Source organism: Misgurnus anguillicaudatus, chromosome 5, assembly GCF_027580225.2.
Source record: "Misgurnus anguillicaudatus chromosome 5, ASM2758022v2, whole genome shotgun sequence".
In the NCBI taxonomy this organism is placed as follows: Eukaryota; Metazoa; Chordata; class Actinopteri; order Cypriniformes; family Cobitidae; genus Misgurnus; species Misgurnus anguillicaudatus.
In genome coordinates, this window is record NC_073341.2 from 33874868 (window position 1) to 33897120 (window position 22253).

At 35.9% G+C, this 22253-nt stretch overlaps 1 protein-coding gene across 3 annotated transcripts in view; it reads left to right on the top strand.

Annotated features, from left to right (window-relative positions):
- Positions 1 to 22253, top strand: part of dennd2da (DENN/MADD domain containing 2Da) — a 24266-nt gene continuing 2013 nt past the window's right edge. Inside the window, exons 1-12 of one of the 3 annotated variants that reach the window (XM_055167609.2) lie at positions 1 to 348; positions 6588 to 6644; positions 6767 to 6844; positions 6959 to 7042; positions 9176 to 9274; positions 10139 to 10311; positions 12208 to 12320; positions 12436 to 12505; positions 12756 to 12833; positions 14033 to 14173; positions 18759 to 18907; positions 21710 to 21881. In XM_055167609.2, coding sequence (XP_055023584.1) covers positions 6596 to 6644; positions 6767 to 6844; positions 6959 to 7042; positions 9176 to 9274; positions 10139 to 10311; positions 12208 to 12320; positions 12436 to 12505; positions 12756 to 12833; positions 14033 to 14173; positions 18759 to 18907; positions 21710 to 21881 — 1206 coding nt within the window. In that variant the 5' untranslated portion in view covers positions 1 to 348; positions 6588 to 6595. Of the gene's footprint in view, positions 349 to 6389; positions 6645 to 6766; positions 6845 to 6958; positions 7043 to 8365; positions 8564 to 9175; positions 9275 to 10138; positions 10312 to 12207; positions 12321 to 12435; positions 12506 to 12755; positions 12834 to 14032; positions 14174 to 18758; positions 18908 to 21709; positions 21882 to 22253 lie in introns of those variants that run through there. The other 2 variants (XM_073868064.1, XM_055167610.2) reach the window with 2 other exon arrangements.

Sequence of the window (22253 nt, forward strand, 5' to 3'; positions counted from 1 at the left end):
TATGAATCCTGTATGCAAACTCAGCTTCAGTTCTTCTGTTGAACTACATGAACACTTCCTTAAAATGAAAGCAGAAGCTGTAAAGTATTTCAATTCTCACACATCAATATAGTTACACACACAGCGTAGATGCAGAGTGACTGATACAGTGGAGGTGTGGACTAATGTAGCTCCATATCGGTCAGGAAATGGTAAATAAAAGAAACAGGTTCATCAGGTAGACCGGAATGGGACAAACTTGCTCTCGTGGATCTGTTTACTGTTACAGCGAGGTAAATATTTTCCCAGGACAAACCAAAGTTTGCAGACGTTCCTAATCGAGCACCTGGGTGACTGTGAGGCTTTGTGGTGAGTACCCTTAAACAGATTTTCATGTGCAGACCACATGCCAGTGACATCCGTCCTTGAGTCACATTCTTTGCTTTCATTACTTCGTTGAATGCTTTTGTTGTTATGAAATCAACTTTTTGTAGTTGTGTTTGAAACAGAAGTAAAGATGCTGACAACACAAAACGTTAGGGAAATACTGAAGTTTAAATTACATTTTTTGTTGAATGTAAGACGAACAGGTGCACAGCAAACTCTTTTAAATTGCTCTTTTTAAAGTGATGTCACTTTGCAAGTAAAAAAATCTATAGCTGATATTTGTAATAATACCTTTGTGAGTATTATTGTTCTTTTATTTTAAGTCTATTTTTTGAACATATATGCAAATATGTCACATGCTAATTAAAATAAAGCCAAATATTTGTCTTTTGTGAGTTATAGTTTATTAAAAGACTCGATTTTTATGAAATGGGTTAAGTGACTGATGCAACTGTCAAAACACAATCAAGATGTTGGTGACACGCAACCCACTGCTAGGTTACATTTCCTGTAGTGAAAAAAACACAAACTCACTTAACTTCCTTAAGACATAACACGTTAGGGTTGGTGCTTATTTATTGTAAGCGTACTGAACATTTATTAATAATATTCAATAAATTATGCCAGATTGTTATGTTACAAATGACATAAAAAGATATTAATTTTCTGTGCTATGTTGCCATCTAGAGGTCTCGATGATGTTTGTGCCAGAACAAGAGCACCTGGTTGTGTTACCATTGTTTGGGGAAGTGGTCTAAATGACATTTTAAGTCATTTCAAAACGTCTTTCAGGCCAGTCCTGTGGTGAAAGAGAGTATTGTAAACTGACATTTACTTGTCAGGTTACTTTATAACTCTTTGGGATGTGATGCAAGAATCACGTCCTTTTACTGGAACTTCACACAAGTGTTTTGAAAAGTGAAGATAGTTATAAACAAGCCTGTTTATAAATGTTGCACATACTCACTAACTTTTACTTTATTTAGTCACTGCTCATAGCAGCTTTCTGTACAGTATAAAGGGAAACTGTCATTACATAACGTCCTGCTTTGAAGAGAAAGGTGTGTACTGTACACGTGTCGATGCTTGTCTGTTGACTGACAGTAAACTGACGGCATCTTTTAGGAGATCTGCTTGCATGCATTGTAAAACGAAAAGGATAGTTTAGCCAAAAATATCCGATATTTACCCCTATGTTTAAAAACTTTTTTAACAGGCTGCTTCCGTACATACAACTACTATAAGTTGCAGGTGATTCAAATGGTGCAAAAAACAATAAAACACATCACAAAAGAGTCTGTACAAAGCAAAACCAAATGGTCACCTTATATCCTGACCATTTCCTTATACGTATAACTTATATTTAGGTCAGCTCGCCCCTTCAAGGGAGAAGGTCTTAACTTTCATACATCTGTGTCAGCGCTAGTGTGGTTAAATATGTACTTTTGGTTGTTAATGGGGTTTCTAGGAAAACGCTGATGTTCATTGGGGTCAGAGTTTGTTTTGGGTGTAGGAAACATGCAGGAACATCTGTTTGCTAAACCCTCTTTAAATCTCTTTAAAGAGGCTTACATTCTTTTGAGTTATTCAAGAGTCAACAATACCAATTATTTGATCCCTTTATTCTCTATGTCATTCATATGACTTATTTTGATAAAGACGAACAATCGGACAAAAGAGTACACCACTGAGGAACAGTGATTTAGGCTCAAAAGAAAGCCAAAACAGTTGTGCAGTTTAGTCACACCGCATTTAAAAATGAATGAATGATGTAGTTGTTAAACTTTGTGACTTTTCATTTGGAGTAATGAGAGAGAGAGAATGACAGAACGAGTGGGTGAATAAATGGACAAGTCAATGATTGATGGATGTCTGGGGCGGGGAGTTCTCTTTGGTTCCCACTGTCTGTCTGTTTGTCTCTGTCGGTCTATATGTATTTCTCTCAGTATGTGATAATGGGGACAATTTTGAATGTCATTAAAACGATAGGCCTGAAGAACATCTACGGGTCATATTTCATAGAAAAATAAAAAATTTATTTGATCTTTTGTCACTTTTTTATTTATTCATTAAAGAAATCATTATGTCCGACTTTTAGCTTATTCACCGTATCCCCCAGAGTTAGATAAGTTCATACATACCTTTTTCATCTCGGTGCATCCCGCAACTCCGCTGAAACACCCACCGCTAGCCTAGCTTAGCACAAAGACTTGAAGTAAATGGCTCCAGCTAGCTTACTGCTCCCAATAAGTGACAAAATAATCCCAACATTTTCCTATTTCTATGTTGTGACTGTATAGTCACAGCGTGTACAAATAACAAGGTCATACGAGACACTCCGCCCAAGTAGCAGTGCTTCGCCTTCTGAGAATATAGTTCCCAGCATAGATATGTATAAACCCTGCTAAAAAAATAAACACCGAAATTCTGTTGGTTGTTTGGGAATTTTATTGGTTCTAATGGAATATGGCCCAAAATACACTACAGTGTATTGGTTTTGTTTGGTCTCTAATGGTATGTATTGGTTCTATTGGTTATTGGTTTTAATGGAATATGGCCCAAAACACACTACAGTGTAGTGGTTTTAATGGTAAAAGCTAATGGTTCCTATAGGTATTTTAATGGAAACCATTAGAATTTTCTGTAATGGTTTTATTGTTTTTTTTTTCAGCAGGGAAGGCTAGATGTCTCACATGCTGCTGGCCAATTGAGTGGAACGTCCGCATTTGGTGGCCATCTTACCACAGGCAGCTCGCTCACTTAAATGACCATAACTTGCTTCATTTTCTACCGATTTTCAAACGGTTTGGTTTGTTATAAACATCAAAGATGTACCTATGACACTGCATACTTATACAAAAAAAAATCATGAAACATGTTAAAGCATCTAGAATTATAGCCACGTTAATAACATTTGTAAAAAATCAAACAGTTTGAAAATTGGTAGAAAACTGAGCAAGTTATGGTCATTTAAAAGAACCTGCACCATTAAAACTCAATGCTATGAGTGAGCGAGCTGCCTGTGGTAAGATGGCCGCTAGGTGATGATGTTAGAGACTCTGCCGTAAACCATCTTTATATGGTTCCCAGTATGTATACGGTTAAAAGATGGCTGTGTCTCATAGCACCTTGTTATTTGTACACGCTGTACAGTAGCCCTAAATGGACAAACTGGTCTATAGCTCTTGTTTTGTTGTTTCAGACAATGACATGTTTGTCCTGTGGCGGCTTCCATAGATTCTCATTGTGTTTCGAAAGGGAGGGGTGAGGTGTGGACTGAGCTGTTGGTTGCAATTCACCTCAAGTACAGCATACAGCTTCCATACAGCGAAAAAATATAGTTTCGAAAAATATTTCAAAATATGCAATAAATTGCCAAAAAATATATTAGCAAAAATATATTTTGGGAATCTATTACGTAAATATATTTTCTACCAATATATTTTTGACAATTTTTTGTTTATAATTTTGAAAGCATTTTAAAAATGTTTTGCCTTTCATATGTTTCAATTGAAATATAATCTGTTTAAACCTAACATTTTTAAACAGATATCTGATAATAAAACACCCATCTGCATATCCACACACACACACACACACACACACACACACACACACACACAAATTACAATATGCAAAAAGCATAATGTAACATTATGTAACATATTTGCTTTTATTAGCCTAAATGTATGGCTATTTTAAGATTAGCAATGTTTTTGCTTGCTGAAATTCACTTTTAGTTTATAACAAAAGTTGTACCTTTTTTTTTTCACTGGGATGGTACCTTTTATGTACAGATATGGAGGAACCAGTATGTACCTTTAAGGTACCAGCGTGTACCTTAAGCCTGGAATACACTGCAGGATTTTGCAATCCTATAAGATCATAACCTTATCACACTGTGTGACATGGATCGTTTAAACTTGGGTACGACAAGCATGTAGACTGTACGATGATGACACGGAGGCTTCGACGGCTGTGTCACACGTTATCGCAACGTCACCAGCATGGGCTAGTGGTAAACAAATACCAGTACAGAGGCCGTAAGAGCAAACACACTGTGCGTTGATAATGCTGAAATTCTGACACTGTCAGAAAACTATCGTAGGCTATCTTTGGACGCAAGATGGCAATCTTTCGTCTGGGACAGCCAAAAATCGTGCAGTGTATCCCAGGCTTTAGAGGTACCAATATGTACCTAGATACAAAACTTTTTAAAGGTACTGTCCCAGTGACAACTTTTGTACCTTCATGTACCTTTATTTCTGAGAGTATATGAAGAGTTTAGTTCTGAAACGAGATAAAATTTTTGTCAAAACACGTTTATTATCATGTTATTATGTTTTTATTGTGTTTTATTGTGCTACTTAGCTGTATTTTTTATTATTATTATTTAAATCAAAACAAACCAACTACAGTTTGATTGATATTTAGTGGAATGCACAATCAAAAAACGCAACTTTTGAAAATTTTTAAAAACGGGGTTATCTCATTTTGGACCAAACTCTTCATATGAAGGTTAAAACTAAATATATTTTAAAATTCAAAAATATATTTTATTCAGTTTCTACAAAATGTATCTATCATATATTTAAAAAATATATTTGGCCCAGAGAAATTTATTTTTTGCTGTATGTCATACTCTTGGGCACTTTTATATATTCTCTATTGCATTTGTATTTGATGACCACTGTCTTATAATTGACCATCTCGAGTTTAAAGGGGACATATCATGCAAATTAGACTTTTTTCATGTTTAAGTGCTATGATTGGGTCCCCAGTGCTTCTATCAATCCAGAAAATGTAAAAAAAAGAACAACCCAGTAACTTAGTTTTGATAAACCATTCTCTGTAAGCATGTGAAAAAATAGGTCATTAAAATTTGGCTCCCCTTGTGATGTCAGAAGGGGATAATACCGCCCCTTATTCTGCGCTATCCAACCACGGCACTGCCATTTAGTGAAGAGAGAAAGCAAAAATAACTGACAGCACATTTAAGTTTTAATTCAACAAACCACCATCTTTGTGATCAGTGTTTGCATTTCATCCGCTCGTTTGCATTTTAAAGGACACACCCGAAAATTACACATTTTTTCTCGGACCTACAAAGTGGAAATTTTAAGATGCTATAATATATTAGCTGTTTTACTCTGGAGGCACCAAGGATGTATTTTACATCTTTAAAAAGTCTTGTGAAATGTCCCCTTTAACTTCGCGCTTAAAAACCCCATCAACATCAATGCACCCGTCTGGATCTACAGTAAGATGAATTTAGCTCCGAATCTTTACCAGATTAGAACGACTGGAACATGCAAAAGTCATAAAGTGCATCCTCGAAATATTCCCACATAACTGCTGAGATGAAGTCAATGGGGCAACAGGAAGACCTAGTCCTGACCTGAGCTCGTCCTGTGGGGAATACAGTAAGCTATAAAAAGACCAAGAATATACTAATGACCACGTCTTTCACGAAAACATGCCAGTAAACGTATGGGAGACATTCCTGTTTAAAGCACTGAAGATAAACATGGAGCTTAATGCTCTGGATAGGCATTTTTTAAATATATTTATTTCATGCAAAACATTACCATGATAATGTATTGGCAATGTTAAGACTGTGAGCTCTGATGTCTCAGCCGCAAGCTCTCACCACATGTGACACATTCGTTGATGTTTCTGGTACAAAGCAACTGAATTTCTGTTACTTCCTGTGGTGGCTTGACATGTAAAGTGTATGTGAAGGGTTGCAGTGTGAAACGTGATGTTTACGCCAAAATGACAGTCAATATGAAATGTCACAGCAATCTGTAACAGTCTATGATTATGCTAAAGATAAAAGCCAGAAAGTAAAGCCAGTTTGTTTACTTAAATACAATTGGCAGAACTGACCAACATAACAATAGTAAAGATCCGACATTGTTCATTCTTTTGATCCCTGTACACCTGAAGTAATGGGTGTGCCCTGGACTCAAACCAGACTTATTAATAACAGAGATTTTGGTTAATATTTAAAGGAACCAGAGGACTTTGACCTTGTTCCTGGGAAGAAATACAATTGTCTTATGAGCATCAAGCTTAAGCTCTCTCTAATAGGCCTTTACATTTTTTTATTCAGTCAAAAATGATGACAAAACACAGTTTCCTGTCATAGTAAGTGTGTACGATGTCAAACCAGGAGAATATTGATGACTGAATACAGTGACTTTGCTTTTTGTAAACAGGGTCCACCATGACATCACCCAGAAAAACCTGGGCTTTTAACTCTATGCGCACAAAAAGTAAGTAAATCTTAAAACATTTTAATGGATTGTAACATTATGATGTTTTAACATTAATAATTTGAATCGTATATTTTGTTGTACAGTATATTTATGTCAACAACTTCTAATTCCTTCTGTAGCTAAACCTTTACAAGATGAAGGGGAAAGTAATTTCAAGAGACGATTATTTTCCTCTTTTAGAGGTGAACGTCGTGAACGTGAGTCACACAGTTTATACACACCTTTCTTTACATTAGCCATCAAAGTTTACTTTGCTTTGTATGTAAACTGAGAGATGCGTATACTGTTAAAGTTTTTGTTCCGGTTAACAGAAAGGTCTCAAGTAGAAGACGACGATGTTACAGACATAGACAAGAAACGATCTTTCTCAGATGGAGGATATGAGACCCGCAAAGGTAGGATTTTAACCTTTGCTGTTTACTGAAGTGAAACGGGCATATTTCCCACCAGGGCATGTTTTTTGGGTAGTATGAGTAGTAAAGGGACAAACTGTTTGTCTGAATATCTGACAAACATTATGAGATAATGTTTCTTGTTGTTGATATGTGGTACAATAAGTTTTAGGTAGTTTTTGCTAAATACGAAATAAGATGTAATTAATCAGGAAGCAGAAGCACCATTTACTTCTATAGTAAGAAAGATTTACTATGGTAGTCAATGGTGCTCGAAAATTGCTTCAAACATCGCCTGTTCCTTTAAAGTGGACATATCATGAAAATCTGACTTTTTCCAGGTTTAAGTGCTATAATTGGGTCCCCAGTGCTTCTATCAACCTTGCAAATGTGATAAAGATCAACCCAGTAACTTAGTTTTGGTAAACCGTTCTCTGCAAGCATGTGAAAAAATAGGTCATTGAAATTTGGCTCCCCTTGTGATGTCAGAAGGGGATAATACCACCACTTAATCTGCACTGTCCAACCACGGCACTTCCATTTAGTGCAGAGATCAGCTCATTTGCATTTAAAGTGACACACCCAAAAAATGGCACATTTTTGCTCACACCTACAAAGTGGGAATTTTAACATGCTATGGTAAATTATCTACATGGTATTTTGAGCTAAAATTTCACATATGTTCTCTGGGGTCACCAAAGATTTATTTGACCTTTTAAAAAAGTCTCGTGAAATGTCCCCTTTAAGATGAAGAAGTGACAATATAACTGACTAAAAATGTTCAGTGCATTCACCTTGAAATAGATTACTGTATTTTATAAGTGTAAAAATAATGAGTCACTTAAAGACACAATAAAATACCTTGAACTGTGCCACTTTGTTTAATGTTAGAAATAATTATATTGACACAGTAAGTTAGGGCGGGGCTTATTAAATAGCCCCTCCCCTTTAAAAATAGCCAATAGGGTTTTGTTTACCTCACTGCCTGGGAAGAAGTTCAGAATTATGTCATAAAATGTTTTTAATGTTTATGCCATATGCTATATCTTCAAAATTTCAACATTTTGGAGCATATACTAGTTTCTAGATAACAGTTACATAATTTAAGGCAAACAAACTCATAATAAAAGCTAAAAATAATTATAATGTTAATTTATGATGTAAAGTAAACCACATTTTATGTTCACAGACAACATTTGTAAATTCGACAATTACGTTTTCTTCTTAACTTATGGTTTAACTTGAAGATTGATTCTTAAACACCCTTGGCTCGGTTCAATCGAATCACTCGAAAGAATCATTTCGAAAAAGCGACTCGCTGCTGAATCGGACATGGGCACCTAACACGCTGCGCGCACTCGTCCAGTCAATACCGTGATCTCGCGCGTCCGTGGGAAAGGCTGTTTTTAGATCTTCTGATTTACAGTATTTGGAAAATTACACAAACAGACTCAAAAATGAACGGAGTTTCTCTTTCCGGTGTCAAACGAAGAGGAACAAAGACAAAATCCAGAAAACATCGGAGTAAGTTTAGTTTCGGTGCTCTTTTAAATCATATTTATGGAATATTTTTAATATATTTATGTTATTATGCATTGGAGAAGTTGAACTGAGAGAAAGTATTGCGTTATAATATTGCCAGTGTCCTATATCGACGTAACGTTAAGTTAACTCCCCCAAAATAGAAAACATCGCGATTTTAACGTCTAAGACTTAACGTTAGATGAAATAAACAGTTTATGGTGCTGGTTTGACTGGTTGTAACCGGACAATATTGTATCAGGGATATTGATGTTTTATTTGACATGCTGGAAATGCACTTACATGACACACCAATGCAGGTTGAGCAATAAACTTTCTTTTCCTGACAGAGTTTCGTAAAAAACACGAAAACAGCAAATTACGTCACGTGAAAGACTTCTGTAAAAACTACTGTTACTTTCACAGCTGAAATGATCAATTGGGAAATATTTGTGTTCAAAACATGTAAATATCAATGCAAAACAGATACAACCTATCTAATATCTTTGGTTATAAAAATGTAAGTAGTCAAGTTTTTTTCTGAAGGGCATTTCTATGAACACGTTGTGGCAGTTTTGTTTAATAGATTTTTGCTTGTGTATTGTTGTTGTACAGGTGTCTTCCTTCCAGGTGAAGATCAAGATCAAGAGATGGGAGCCATGAAGAGGTTCAGTAGTATATTTTCGTCCTTCCGTGGGAAAATCAGCAAAGACAGTGAGAAAACAGCTTTTACAAACACACATCTGGCTGCGTTACATGTTTATCCAATTCACTCAAATGCTATTGCATCAAAAAGATTTAACCATGTATCTTTTATGTGCCAAAGCATGTTTCTGATGAAATGCAAAACAATTTTGGAGAAAATATCCTAACTTTGCTGTAGGAGTTATTTCATGGTTTAGTTGTTAACCTGTAAAAACATAAATAATAACTATTTATAAATCAACAACAAGTTTCATCATGAGAACTAAAGGCAAACATCTAAAGAATGTTGAAGTTTAGACTAGTTGGTGCTTAAACTTTCAAGATCTTCAAAAAAGATTTGCATGCAATGTAACATTTTATTTAAGACTCATTTATAAAGTCACAGGGAAGTTAGTGAATTTGCATGTGTATGTCTTGCCTATTCAGTTTTAAACGGCAGTCATTGTTCAAGGCAAATTGAGGGTTGCCATGGTGAGATAAGTCAAGCTAGAACAAGACTTACGGTATTCCTTCGGCTTTGTTTGCTCCGTGTTGGGGGAGGCTGTCAAAGCAGGCGGAGAAGAAAATGTTAAAGAAAAGCAGAGAAGAGCTCAGTGTTGAATTTGTTTGTACATGTTGAGGGCGCTGGGTTCCCTGTTTGAGGATCAGTCTCCACGTGGTTTAATACTTCTTGAGAAAACTTAGATTGTTAAAGAATCTGAATTTCATGCCTTTCCAAACCCATAACTTTATTCATTCGAAAAAGCAATTAGCACAATTCTTTAAAATGCCCCGTTTGGGTGTCACATAAGAAGTAATACAGGTTTGAAATGACATTATTGAGTAAACTATTAAAAGGAGGCAAACATATCATATGGGTGTGTGTTTTTCTAGGAACTTTAAAGGAACCAGATGTCCATAGCCCAGAGCTTGCTACCGTAGAAGAAAAAACCAAGGAGCAACGCTACACAACCGGGCAGTTTTTCTTCGACTATCTGGTTGTGGTTAGTCCCAAGAAGACAAAAGAAGGGACATATGAACCACAGATCATCTACCAATTCCCTAAGGTGATACAGACAGACCAAGTGCTCTACATGCAGGCACATGCAAAGTGCATTTTTATTTTCTTTAGAAAGGATTACAGTGTTGGAATCATTTCTATTTATTAAAGTATTTAGACATTTTGCCTTCAGGACATATACTTTGAAACTTCAGATCAAAAACCACAAAATATTTATGACAAATGTATAGTAAAAGACAACACTCAAAAAAATGCTGTGTTATTTTAAAAAGAGACGAACCCAACCCCTAAGGTTGTAATTTGACCTAAGCTGGGTTGTTTTAACCCTTTGTTGGGTCAAATATAAACATTTTCTGGGTTCATTTAAACCAACGGCTGAGTTTTAACCCTATTTATGTCCCATTTTGAGTGTAAGATAGTGTGGTACCCAAAATGATGTGGGCAAAAAAGGTTGCCAACCAACACCATCAAACTTTTGGTGTGGGCCCCCCTTGTCTAGCAGGCATCCCTTTGCATCCCCCTAAATTAAAATTCATGATATTAAACTTAAAATTTTAACTAGAGAAACATTAAATTATATAATGTATTGCTGTTGGTTGTAGCCATATTTTTCTAAGGTTTAATTGCACAGAATTTAAAACATTTCATAAAACTGGGGCCCCCTGGGACCATCTTATGTCCCCCACGGGGGGCCCAACTCCCATTTTGAGAACCACTGCTCCGGGCAGTTATTTCAGGCATGCAAGACTAAATTCATATCTGCTTGAACTGGAAAAGACAGATATCCCTAAAATTATGTGCTAAAATCACAGTTAAACAACATATTGCTTAGACCTGACATCAACTGTACCATAACTTTTGTTACTTAAAGAGACAACTTTTTTTAAATAGTCCAGCTCCCCTAGAGTTAAACATTTGATTTTTACTGTTTAGGAATCTATTAGCTGATCTCCGGGTCTGTCGCTACCACTTTTGGCGTAGCTTGGCATAGTCCATTGAATCTGATTAGACCATTACCATCGTGCTGAAAAATAACCAAAGAGTTTTCGATTTTTCCTATTATGACTTGTTTCTTTTGTGGTTACATCGTGTACTAAGAATGACAGAAAATTAAAAGTTGTGATTTTCTAGGCCGATATGGCTAGGAACTATACTCTTATTTTGGCGTAATAATCAAACACTTTGCTGCTGTAACATGGCTGCAGCAGGCGCAATAATATTACGCAGCGCCCGAAAATAGTCCCCTGCTATTACCAAGGGGGACTATTTTCGAGCGCTGCGTAATATCATGGCGCATCCTGCAATCATGTTACGGCAGCAAAGTCTTTGATTATTACGCCAGAATAAGAGTATAGTTCCTAGCCATATCTGCCTTGAAAATCGCAACTTTTAATTTTCTGTCAGTCTTAGTACACGATGTAACTATAGAAGAGTCAAGTTTTAAATAGAAAAAATTTAGAAACTCTTTGGTTATTTTTTAGCGCGATGCTAATGGTCTAATCAGATTCAATGGATTATTCTAAGCTATGCTAAAAGTGGTACCGCCAGACCCGGAAATCGGCTGAATGGATTCCAAAACGGTAAAAATCAAATAGGGGAGCTGGAAAATGAGCCTATTTTCAAAAAAGTGGGGTGCCTTTAAATTCAAATTGTACAAATTTTTTTTTTCCAAAGTTTTGTCAACTCCACATGCACACATGTTGGCAGCGCCTTACACGACCCTGTACAGGGCCCCCCAGAACATTGTCAGTTTTTATCGATTGATGATTGGTTCTTTTAACTGGAAGGCGGGACTTGCATTGCCAAAGCAGCCATATTGAGCGTTGCATTGTCTCCTATTCATAGTAATAGAAGTCCTCAATCTTGTCATGTTAATACCTTTGATGCATCTCAAGTGCAATATTAACTCAATCCTATCTGTTTCTTGTTTTGTCTACAACAGAAAGACGGAATGGTTCGATTTCAAAAGGAGGAGGAAGAGAAGACTTTAAAGGCTCTTACGTTGTTTTGTTTTCCAGAAGGTGTTAACTGGGCCCCATTAACAGAATATCGCAGGTACTGTGACCATTAAAAACAAGTCATTTTCCCAGCATGCACTGTGAACGCACCATATTACCATATTTCACTTTCCCCAAATCTCTCTCTTTCTCTCTTTTTCTCTACTTCACAGTGAAACATTCTCTTTCGTGCTTACAGATGTTGATGGAACCCGGAAGAACGGATACTGTAGGAGGCTGCTGGTAAATTTTGAATCGGTTCATTGCTTGAAAATTAATTTTATTAAAAAAAGCAAATCACATGCACATGCATAACAAAACAGCTTAGCCACCACATAGCAACACCCTAGCAACCACTCGCATCACTTTAGCATCAATCCAATGAGTTTTGCATGCATCACTCACATTTTGAATATAATATATTCATATGAAATGTAAATATTTATGTTTGTAAGGAACTTAATTCTCTTGTCGTTTCTGTTTTCCTGCCCAGCCTGATGGGAAGGGTGCTCGTCCACCTGAGGCGTACTGTATCATCAGTAACGTAGCCTGCTTTGGACTTTTTTCCAAGGTGAAACTTCAGTCATTTATCTGCTTTTCATTTCTAAACTGTTACCATCATAAACGTTTTTTTTTTTGGTGCCCATGTGAATAGGTCAAAGGATTCACACTGCCCACAAAAGCCAGGCAGTGTTGTTGTGCATCAAAACCACTAAGGCTGTTTTTGCCACAGATAGCATTAACACAAATTAAAAATGCACTGTCTGGACAACACAACCTGTTTTAATATATTGTAGGCTTTTATAAATAGCAAAAATAACCACCCAGTATTTAAACAGACATCACATCTATGTGAAATGGCAGACACACAAGCACAGTTTTTTTCCTACACTGCAAAAAATTATTTTCAAGAAACAATTTTTTTTCTTGTTTTAAGTAAAAAATATCTAAAAATTCTTACATTAAGATGTTTTTTTCAAGATGAGCCTAATGACCCAAGAAAATAAGTCTAGTTTGTAGACCAAAAATATCACATTTAATGATGCAAAAAAATCTGCCAATGGGGTAAGCAAGAAATCGTGAAAATTTTTCTTTCAATTCAAGAAAAATGTGCTTACCCCATTGGCAGATTTTTTTTGCTTGTTTTATGCACAAAATCACTTAAATTAGATATTTTTGGTCTAAAAACTACACTTATTTTCTTGGGTTGTTTTGCTTATCAAGAAAAAGCATCTTAATTTAAAATTTTTAGATATTTTTACCGAAAACAAGATAAAAAACGAAGAATTTTTTTTCTTGAAAATAATTTTTTGCAGTGTAGGAGTTGTTGGTCAACGTTTTGCTTGTTTGAACTGAACTTTGTGCAGGTACTGTTATGCTAGAAGCTTCTCTTACTGTTGGAAATGAGTTTGTTTGTTTAGGACAAACAGGAAAGATAGGCCGATGTGACCTTGGAAATATGGGTCTCTGTAAAGTTGTTGCTTAAAGGCGGGGTGCGTGATCTCTGAAAGCCAATGTTCATATTTAAAATCACCTTAACAAACACGCCTCTTACTGCTACAAGTGTGTTTTGGTACTCGGCACGACTCCCTTTTCCAAAGCGTTTCTCAAAAATCGTGCACCCCGCCTTTAATATAGTAAAGGGTTGTGCTTAATACTTCTCATGAAGATTAAAACCCAGTATGTTTACTGAAAAGTGCTTTCTATCTTTAATCAAACAGTGTTGCGTTTGTTTCCAGCATTGTTCAACTTGTCTGCTTGACATTTCAGATTTTTGATGAGGTGGAGCAGCGGAGAAAAATCTCTATGGCAATGATCTATCCATTCATGCAGAGTCTAAGAGAATCTGCGTTTCCCGCTCCTGGACACACTGTTAACATCAAGAGCTTCATTCCAGAAAGAGGAACTGAGGTAAGAAATATAGATAAACACATTTTCAAATGTATTAGGGAAGATCGCACCAGATGCCAGATATGTTGAGAGATTTCTCTTGAATGGAATAGTTCACCTAAAAATAAAATGACTTTCATTCTTTAATTAAACACAAATAATTTTATATTAAAATGCCGTCAATGTAAGCTAAAAGTAACTATGTTTAGTACTTCTCATACAATCTCATACCACCGTATGTGCTTAGTGGTAGAAACACAGCATTAGCAGTGCAAAAGGTCATCGGTTTGAACCCACGGAACACACATACTGATTAAAATGTATACCTTATGTTTAAAGGCGGGGTGCATGATCTCTGAAAGCCAATGTTGACATTTGAAATCACCTAAACAAACACGGCCCTAACCCAATAGAATCTGGACCTTCTTTTAAAGAGACTCGCCCCAAACATACGCAACCCAGGCAACGATGTTGGTTAGGAGACATCCCCCTTACTGCTGATTGGCTGCAAGTGTGTTTTGGTACTCAGCCCACCTTTAAGTATACCACTGTATGTTGCTTTGGATAAAAGCGGTTTGCGTAAGTGTAAAATGCGTATTCGTACTATTGCTTCCTAGGAAGTTTTTTCTCACCTTTGAAAGTCTCTGGATTAAAGTGTCTGCTAAAGCTAGGGCCACACTTAAAGATTTTTAAAATGCGATGACAAAAAAATCGATGATTTAACAGTTTTGTTCCTATAGTGTGTGGTGTGCCGCATGTGGTCATGACATTTAAAATGTTGAATATTTACAATTTGCGATCGGAGCGGCCCGGACGTGCTTCTGAAAAGATTCAGTCGCTCTTAGCACACCACGCACCACAGGACAATCTGATAAGATAATCAGTACAACCACAAAGTGGGAAATCAGCTAAATCTCACTGGATTTCAAATCTAGTCGTCATATGAATGTTTTGTCAAAAGACACCAATCTTTTTAAAGAAATAGTTCACCCCAGAATGAAAATTAGCCAAATGTGTATATGACTTCTTGTCTTTTCAGCCGAATGCAGTCTGAGTTATATTAAATAATATCCTGGCTCTTTTAGGTTTATAATGGAATCCGATAGTGCCCCATTTTTAAACCTCCAAAAGTGCACCCATCCAGCAAAAACGAATCCACAAAATGAAAATTAGGCCTTATTTTATTCACTCTCAAGCCATTTAAGGTGTATATGACTTTCTTCTTTCAGCCAAGCACAGTCTGAGTCATATCAAAGGGTCCGGTTTTTCCTGATCACATTTTTCAAACTTAAGTTGGTGTGTAATGTTGCTGTTAGAGCATTAATAACACCTGTAAAATGATAAAGCTAAAAGTTCAATGCCAAGCGATATGTTTTCTTAAACAGAATTTCCCTTTTAAAGCCTACATCTAACGGCCGGTTTGGACTACTGTCCTCTACTTCCCAGTTGTATGAGGTCAAAATAAGAGTTTTTTTTTTACTAAACTCCGCCCACAGGAATACGTTAGTCGCCAGCTAAGCTCAAACGGCTCTGGCTAAGCTAAGCTGCTGTCGAACACAACACACTAAACAAACTACACAATCTCGTACACGTGTTTCTGAAGGAGGGACTTCATAAAACAAAGAAAGACGTCAGCCTGTTTTTAGGACCCATTATTTAAAACCTCCAAAAGTGCACCCATCCAGCAAAATGAATACTCAAAATAAAAATTATCCCACATTTTACTCACTCTTAAGCCATTTTATGCTTATATGAATTTCTTCTTTCAGCCAAGCACAGTCTTGAGTTATATTAAATAATAGCCTGATTCTTTTTAGCTTCATAATGGAATCAGATAGTGCCCCATTTTTTAAAACCTCCAAAAGTGCACCCATCCAGCAAAAACGAATCCTCAAAATAAAAATTATCCCATATTTTACTCACTCTTAAGCCATTTTATGCATATATGAGTTTCTTCTTTCAGCCAAGCACAGTCTTGAGTTATATTAAATAATACCCTGACACTTTTTAGCTTCATAATGGAATCAGATAGTGCCCATTTTTTAAAGCCTCCAAAAGTGCACCCATCCAGCAAAAACGAATCCTCAAAATAAAAATTTTACTCACTCTTAAGCCATTTTATGCGTATATGAATTTCTTCTTTCAGCCAAGCACAGTCTTGAGTTATATTAAATAATACCCTGACTCTTTTTAGCTTTATAATGGCACCATTTTTTAAAACCTCCAAAAAGTGCCAAAAACTAATCCATACAGTTAATAACTGTTGTCTGTGGTTAAGTGATGGGTTTTGTAATGTTGGTCACTTTCTCATAAACGCACATGGCAGTAGTTTATAGTTTAAAATATAAATGTTTTCCTAACAAAAACCCATCACACATCCTAATGCAATATTTATAAGAGACCCTTATAAGTATTGGCTAGATTAGCTACACAACCAATGTGTATACAATAATACATGCAGTGCTGGTCAAACCAACAGCTGTTTTCCCTTTTACTGCATTAACAGCGACTCGAGTCAACAGTAAAACATGACAACAAGTTTGGAAGAACTGGATAGTCAAAGATTTCTCATGAAATACAACAAGAGGAAGAGGAAACAAAATCTGGGTGTTAAAGCCCAGAAGAGAATAAAGGCTGACCCAGTAATTAAAAACCACAGAGTGAAATGATAGTAAATTCAAGGCGGTGTAAAATAATCTATTACTAATACCAAAAAAATAGACAGACATGCACAGACACGCTGTTCACAAACACACATCACCTCATCTCTGTCAGAGCAGAAGGATTTTGAAGTGAGCTCATACTGTACCTCCAGGTAAAAGGTCTGAGATGAACGGTTTCGTGCAGGTATGCCTCGCCTTTATGCTGTGTATGAACTTGACTCGGTTCTGCTTGAATGTCTTCCCAGAGTTTTTTATGTAATGATCCATTTAACAATCATCACATTCCTCACATTATAATATCACACTGCTGGAAGGCAGTCTAGCAGTGTTAGGAAAGATACTGTACTGTACTTTGTAACTGTGTATCTGAAACTGTAAGACAAGACAAGTTGCCCAATTTAACTGCAGATAAGTGAACCATGTTCCAAGATGTACTGACATATATAGCATTCACGTTTAACATTGTGCAGTGTCCACAATGACAGACGTGCACAACCGTTGTGTTCATGTATGACCCCAACGTCCCTAAAAAGTGATGGAGAACTCCAAGACAGATTATTATAATAAGAGACTGATGAGACAATGGCACTGATTTGCATCACTGCAAAAAATGACTTTTTTCTTAGTATTTTTGTCTTATTTCAAGAAAATCTTTCTTATTCCATTGGCAGATTTTTTTGCTTGTTTTAAGCACAAATTCACAAATGTTTAGTCTAAAAACTAGACTTATTTTCCTAGGTCATTTTGGTCATCAAAAAAAGCATTTTAATTTAAGAATTTTTTGATATTTCTACTGAAAACAAGACAAAAATACTAAGAAAAAAGTCATTTTGCAGTACACACCATTGGCAGATATTTTTGCTTGTTTTAAGCACAAATTCACTTAAATTTGATATTTATTGTCTAAAAACTATAGCCTTATTTTCTTAGGTCATTTTGCTCATCAAGAAAATACATCTTAATTTAAAAAAAATTAAAAATACACTGCAAAAAATGATTTTCAAGAAAAAATGTTTTTAGTATTTTTGTCTTGTTTTCTGTAAAAATATCTAAAAATTCTTAAATTAAGCAAAATAACCCAAGAAAATAAGTCTAGTTTTTAGACCAAAATATCAAATTTAAGTGATTTTGTGAATAAAACAAGCAAAAAAAATCTGCCAATGGGGTAAGCCAAAAATTTATCTTAAACACTACATTCAAGAAAATTTTTAGAAAAATGTGCTTACCTATTGGCAGATTTTTTTGCCTGTTTTATGCATAAAATCACTTAAATTTGATATTTTTGGTCTAAAAACTAGACTTATTTTCTTGGGTCGTTTTGCTCATTAAGAAAAAGCATCTTAATTTAAGAATTTTTAGATATTTTTACTGAAAACAAGACAAAAATACTAAGAATTTTTTTTCTTGAAAATCATTTTTTGCAGAGTAAGAAAGTCATTTTTTTGCAGTGAATATCATACGGGGAGTCATTCACACTGCAAAGTTTTTCAGTAAAAATTCTTAAATTAAGATGTATTTTCTTGATGAGCAAAATGACCTAAGAAAGTAGGTCTAGTTTTTAGACAAAACATATAAAATTTAAGCAAATTTGTGCTTAAAACAAGCAAAAAAATCTGACAATGGAATAAGAAAAAAAACCTTGAATTAAGTATTTATGAAAAAAAAGTAAAATTATTTCAAGTAAATTTTTCTTATTACATTGGCAGATTTTTTTGCTGGTTTTAAGCACTAATTTGCTTGAAGTTGATATTTTTTGTCTAAAAACAAGACCTACTTTCCCAGGTCACTCTGCACATCAAAAAAATACATCCCAATTTGAGAATTTTTAGATATTTTTACTGAAAACAAGACAAAAATACTAAGTAAGAAAGTCATTTTTTGCATTTTATCATACTCTGCTAAAGCTGTTATTAATGTTCAAATATCTGTCTGTCTATCTATAGATCATCAGTTTAACTCGTCCGACAGACTCCTGGTTGGAGCATGTGGATTTTCGCAAACTGTTCAGTTGCCTGTCAGACGAGGAGGTGCTCGATGTGTTCGCCGCTACAGTACTAGAGAGAAAAATCATCTTCATCGCCGAAGAGCTCAGGTACTGCAACACAAAAACTCACAATCATTTCATTATATTTGTGAGGACATCTCATGGCTTTTTTATATCAGGCTATAGATAGTTTCATCGGACGCATGTGTGTTGTCGCGGTTAACTTCCGGTCTCTGTTTGTTTAATGGTCTGGCTAGTGGCTAAACTGAACTCTCAAACAAACACCTTGTCGAAAATAACAAATGACAAACTACATGACATCTTCCATGTCCAAACCCAACCACTACCCCAAAACTTAACCTGTGTCAATCATTTAAAGACTAACATCATGTGGAACATTAATAGCGAGCTGTGGTTTCAAAAGGTTTCGGTATAATTGTGAGGGTATTATTTTAAACCTCAGAGGTAAAGCCAAAACTGTACACACACAGTTATTGTGACATTTTCAACATGTTGCTTTTTCATAACTTCATTTGATTGAGTTCTCATTTAAGTTTCAGAAGTTTTTTTGTAAAAAAAAAGAGAAATTAAAATACAAACAAATGAGAATTGTTGTAATGCATTAAATTAATGTGTATTTTACTTTATAGGTAAAATAATCTGGGTAACACTTTACAATAGTTTGAATTTGTTAACAATTAGTTAATGCATTAGCTAACATGAACTAACAATGAACAAAACTTCTTCAGGATTTGTTCATGTTAAAGGAAAACACCACTGTTTTTCAATATTTTATTATGTTCTTACCTCAACTTGGAAGAATTAATACATGCCTGTCTTTTTTCAATGCATGCACTTAATCTTTGTACAACGTGACTTGAATGTGTTGGCATTTGGCCTGGCCCCATTCGTTCCTTGGGATCCGGGCAGGGATCAATTTGGAGGCCACCAAACACTTCCATGTTTTCCCTATTTAAAGATGAGTAGTTACACGAGTAAGTATGATGACACAAAATAGACGTGGCGATTTATCAATCGGATAAAAAATGAGAACTTTATTGTATGGCGGAAGAGCACTTAGTTTGCAGCACTTCGACTTTGGGCACAGTAATATTGACGGAAGTTTGAGCGAGAGGGGGAGTAGTCAGGAGTGATGATGTTTTTATTTTTTCAATTTTTATCCGCTTAAAAAATCGCCACGTTTTATTTTGTGCCACCATGCTTACTTATGTAGCTATTCATGTAACAGTCTTTAAAGCATGGAAGTGTTTGGTTGCTTCTGGGTTCATCCCTGTTTGGAGCCATAGGAATGAATGGGGCTGGGCTGGATGCTGGCACGTTCACGAAGCGCTGTGCAGGGATTGAGTGCGCGCATTTTAAGGGGATGGGTATGTGTTGGTTCGTCCGGGTTGAGGTAGGAACATGGTAAAGTGTTGAAGAACGACGGTGTTGTCCTTTAAATTTTGGCATTTACTTATACTCTGGATATCGTCGCTGTCCGATGAAAACCATGTATGTCCATTTTGCCGATTTTTAGATTTTTTGACGGATTGAATGTCCAGGTTCATTTCCGTATACAGTATGCGTCACATACCTAAATGGCCAATGAAAAGTTGTGAAATCATGTCATCTGATTTTCACGTATATCTATTTGGTGTCAAAGCTGTCAATCACGCCGTGTATCTCCCGCCTGTGAAGCGTCTCGCCGCTCTCGTAAAATTTTCATCGAAGCGCAGCACTGGATATAGCCGAATAAACATAGCCTGTGAGACAATATCTTTCCTTCATCGAGGTAACATTCCCCCTGACGCCAGACGTACGTCTAGGAGTGACTAAATTACGGTAGGACTGTCCAAACAAAGTATCTGTCTAGCATAGTGTTATTTACGCTGGGGACATCCCACCGCTTTTTGAAGGCGTTTGGTTAAAATGTTCTGAAAAATCAAGCGATGCTTAAGACTGGTTTTGTGGTCCAGGGTCACATATGTTGCGTTGTATGCTTATGGTGTGTTTTCTTGTAATGTAATCATTTATTAAACGCGCTGCTGTTTTCTACGGTATGGTGCTTTTGCATTTTTGGTGAGGGACTGTTACATGTGTGCAGTCGACATTGTTGAGGGTTTTATGCTGAGTATTTTCTTGTTGTTGACTAGCCTACGCTATGCCCATTTTTGATGCGCCGTTATTCAATATTTTTCCCATCATTCAATAATGTTTTTTATCTGATCTTTTGTCCCCACCACTTTTCATCACAAATGATGCCCCTGCTGTCTAGCATTACCATGTCAGTGTATTGATTCATTGTCCCTTCATAGCTTGCAAGAGACATTTAATACACTTATAATTAATATTAAATAAAGTAAGCGTATTTAATAAACCAAGACGTAGGCTATTTAATAAACTGAGCGTATTCATCTGTCAATATGAAACACGACTTGGGCATTCTAATTAATGATCAGAAGAACGCGTATCGACCACCATTACAGTATAATATGCACGTATGTCCATTTAAACTCAATTTTGGTCAAATGTTTACACTGGCAAGAATATGGTTACATGTAAAGATGCCGTACAAAGTATGACAAAGCTACATTTAACTGCTTTTGATATACAGTGTTTTTTTCACTTCCTGAAAAGTAGCTGTTTTGGACATATGTGAGTTTCATCGGGCAGCGACGATATATAGGGTAAAGTTCATGAAAAATGTTAAGTCAATAATATTGACATATGACTGCAGACTTGGCGAAAACTCAGCTCAGTTCATGACATTGTTGAGATGTCATCTAAAACTCTTAATTTTTGTGTTTTGTTTTCATTTGCTCTCCATTTAATGTCACTCAAGTCTAGGAGAAATAACTGAGATGTTAAAGTGATCTCATCTGTGATTTTTCTTCCTGTTTGTCTCTCTAGCACATTATCTCAGGTAATCCATGCTGTGGCTGTCCTCTTATATCCGTTCATCTGGCAGCACACGCTCATTTCCATCGTTCCCGAGATCCTGATCGATGTGGTCATGGCACCTACACCATACCTACTGGGTGTCCAGAAACGCCTCGCAGAATACGCCACTGACCAGACCGAGGTCAATGCCTTTTAACACTGTTAAAACATTACAAGCACTATGGACAGGGTTTAGATTAATACAGGACTTAGTTATATTAATATATTAATATTAATATATGCATCGCCGAATCGATTATTGTTGACACCCCTAGTAGTTTTTACAAACAAACCTTACAAAAATCAATACTGCTGCACATCTTGAGACAAAACGATCGTACTGCTATGTTATTTTTACTGAAAACAAGACAAAAATACTATCTAAAAATTCTTAAATTAAGATGCTTTTTCTTGATGAGGAAAAAAGACTAGTTTTTAGACCAAAAATGTTAAATTGAGGTGATTTTGTGCGGGGAATAAGCAAAAGAAATCTGCTAATGGGGTAAGCAGATTT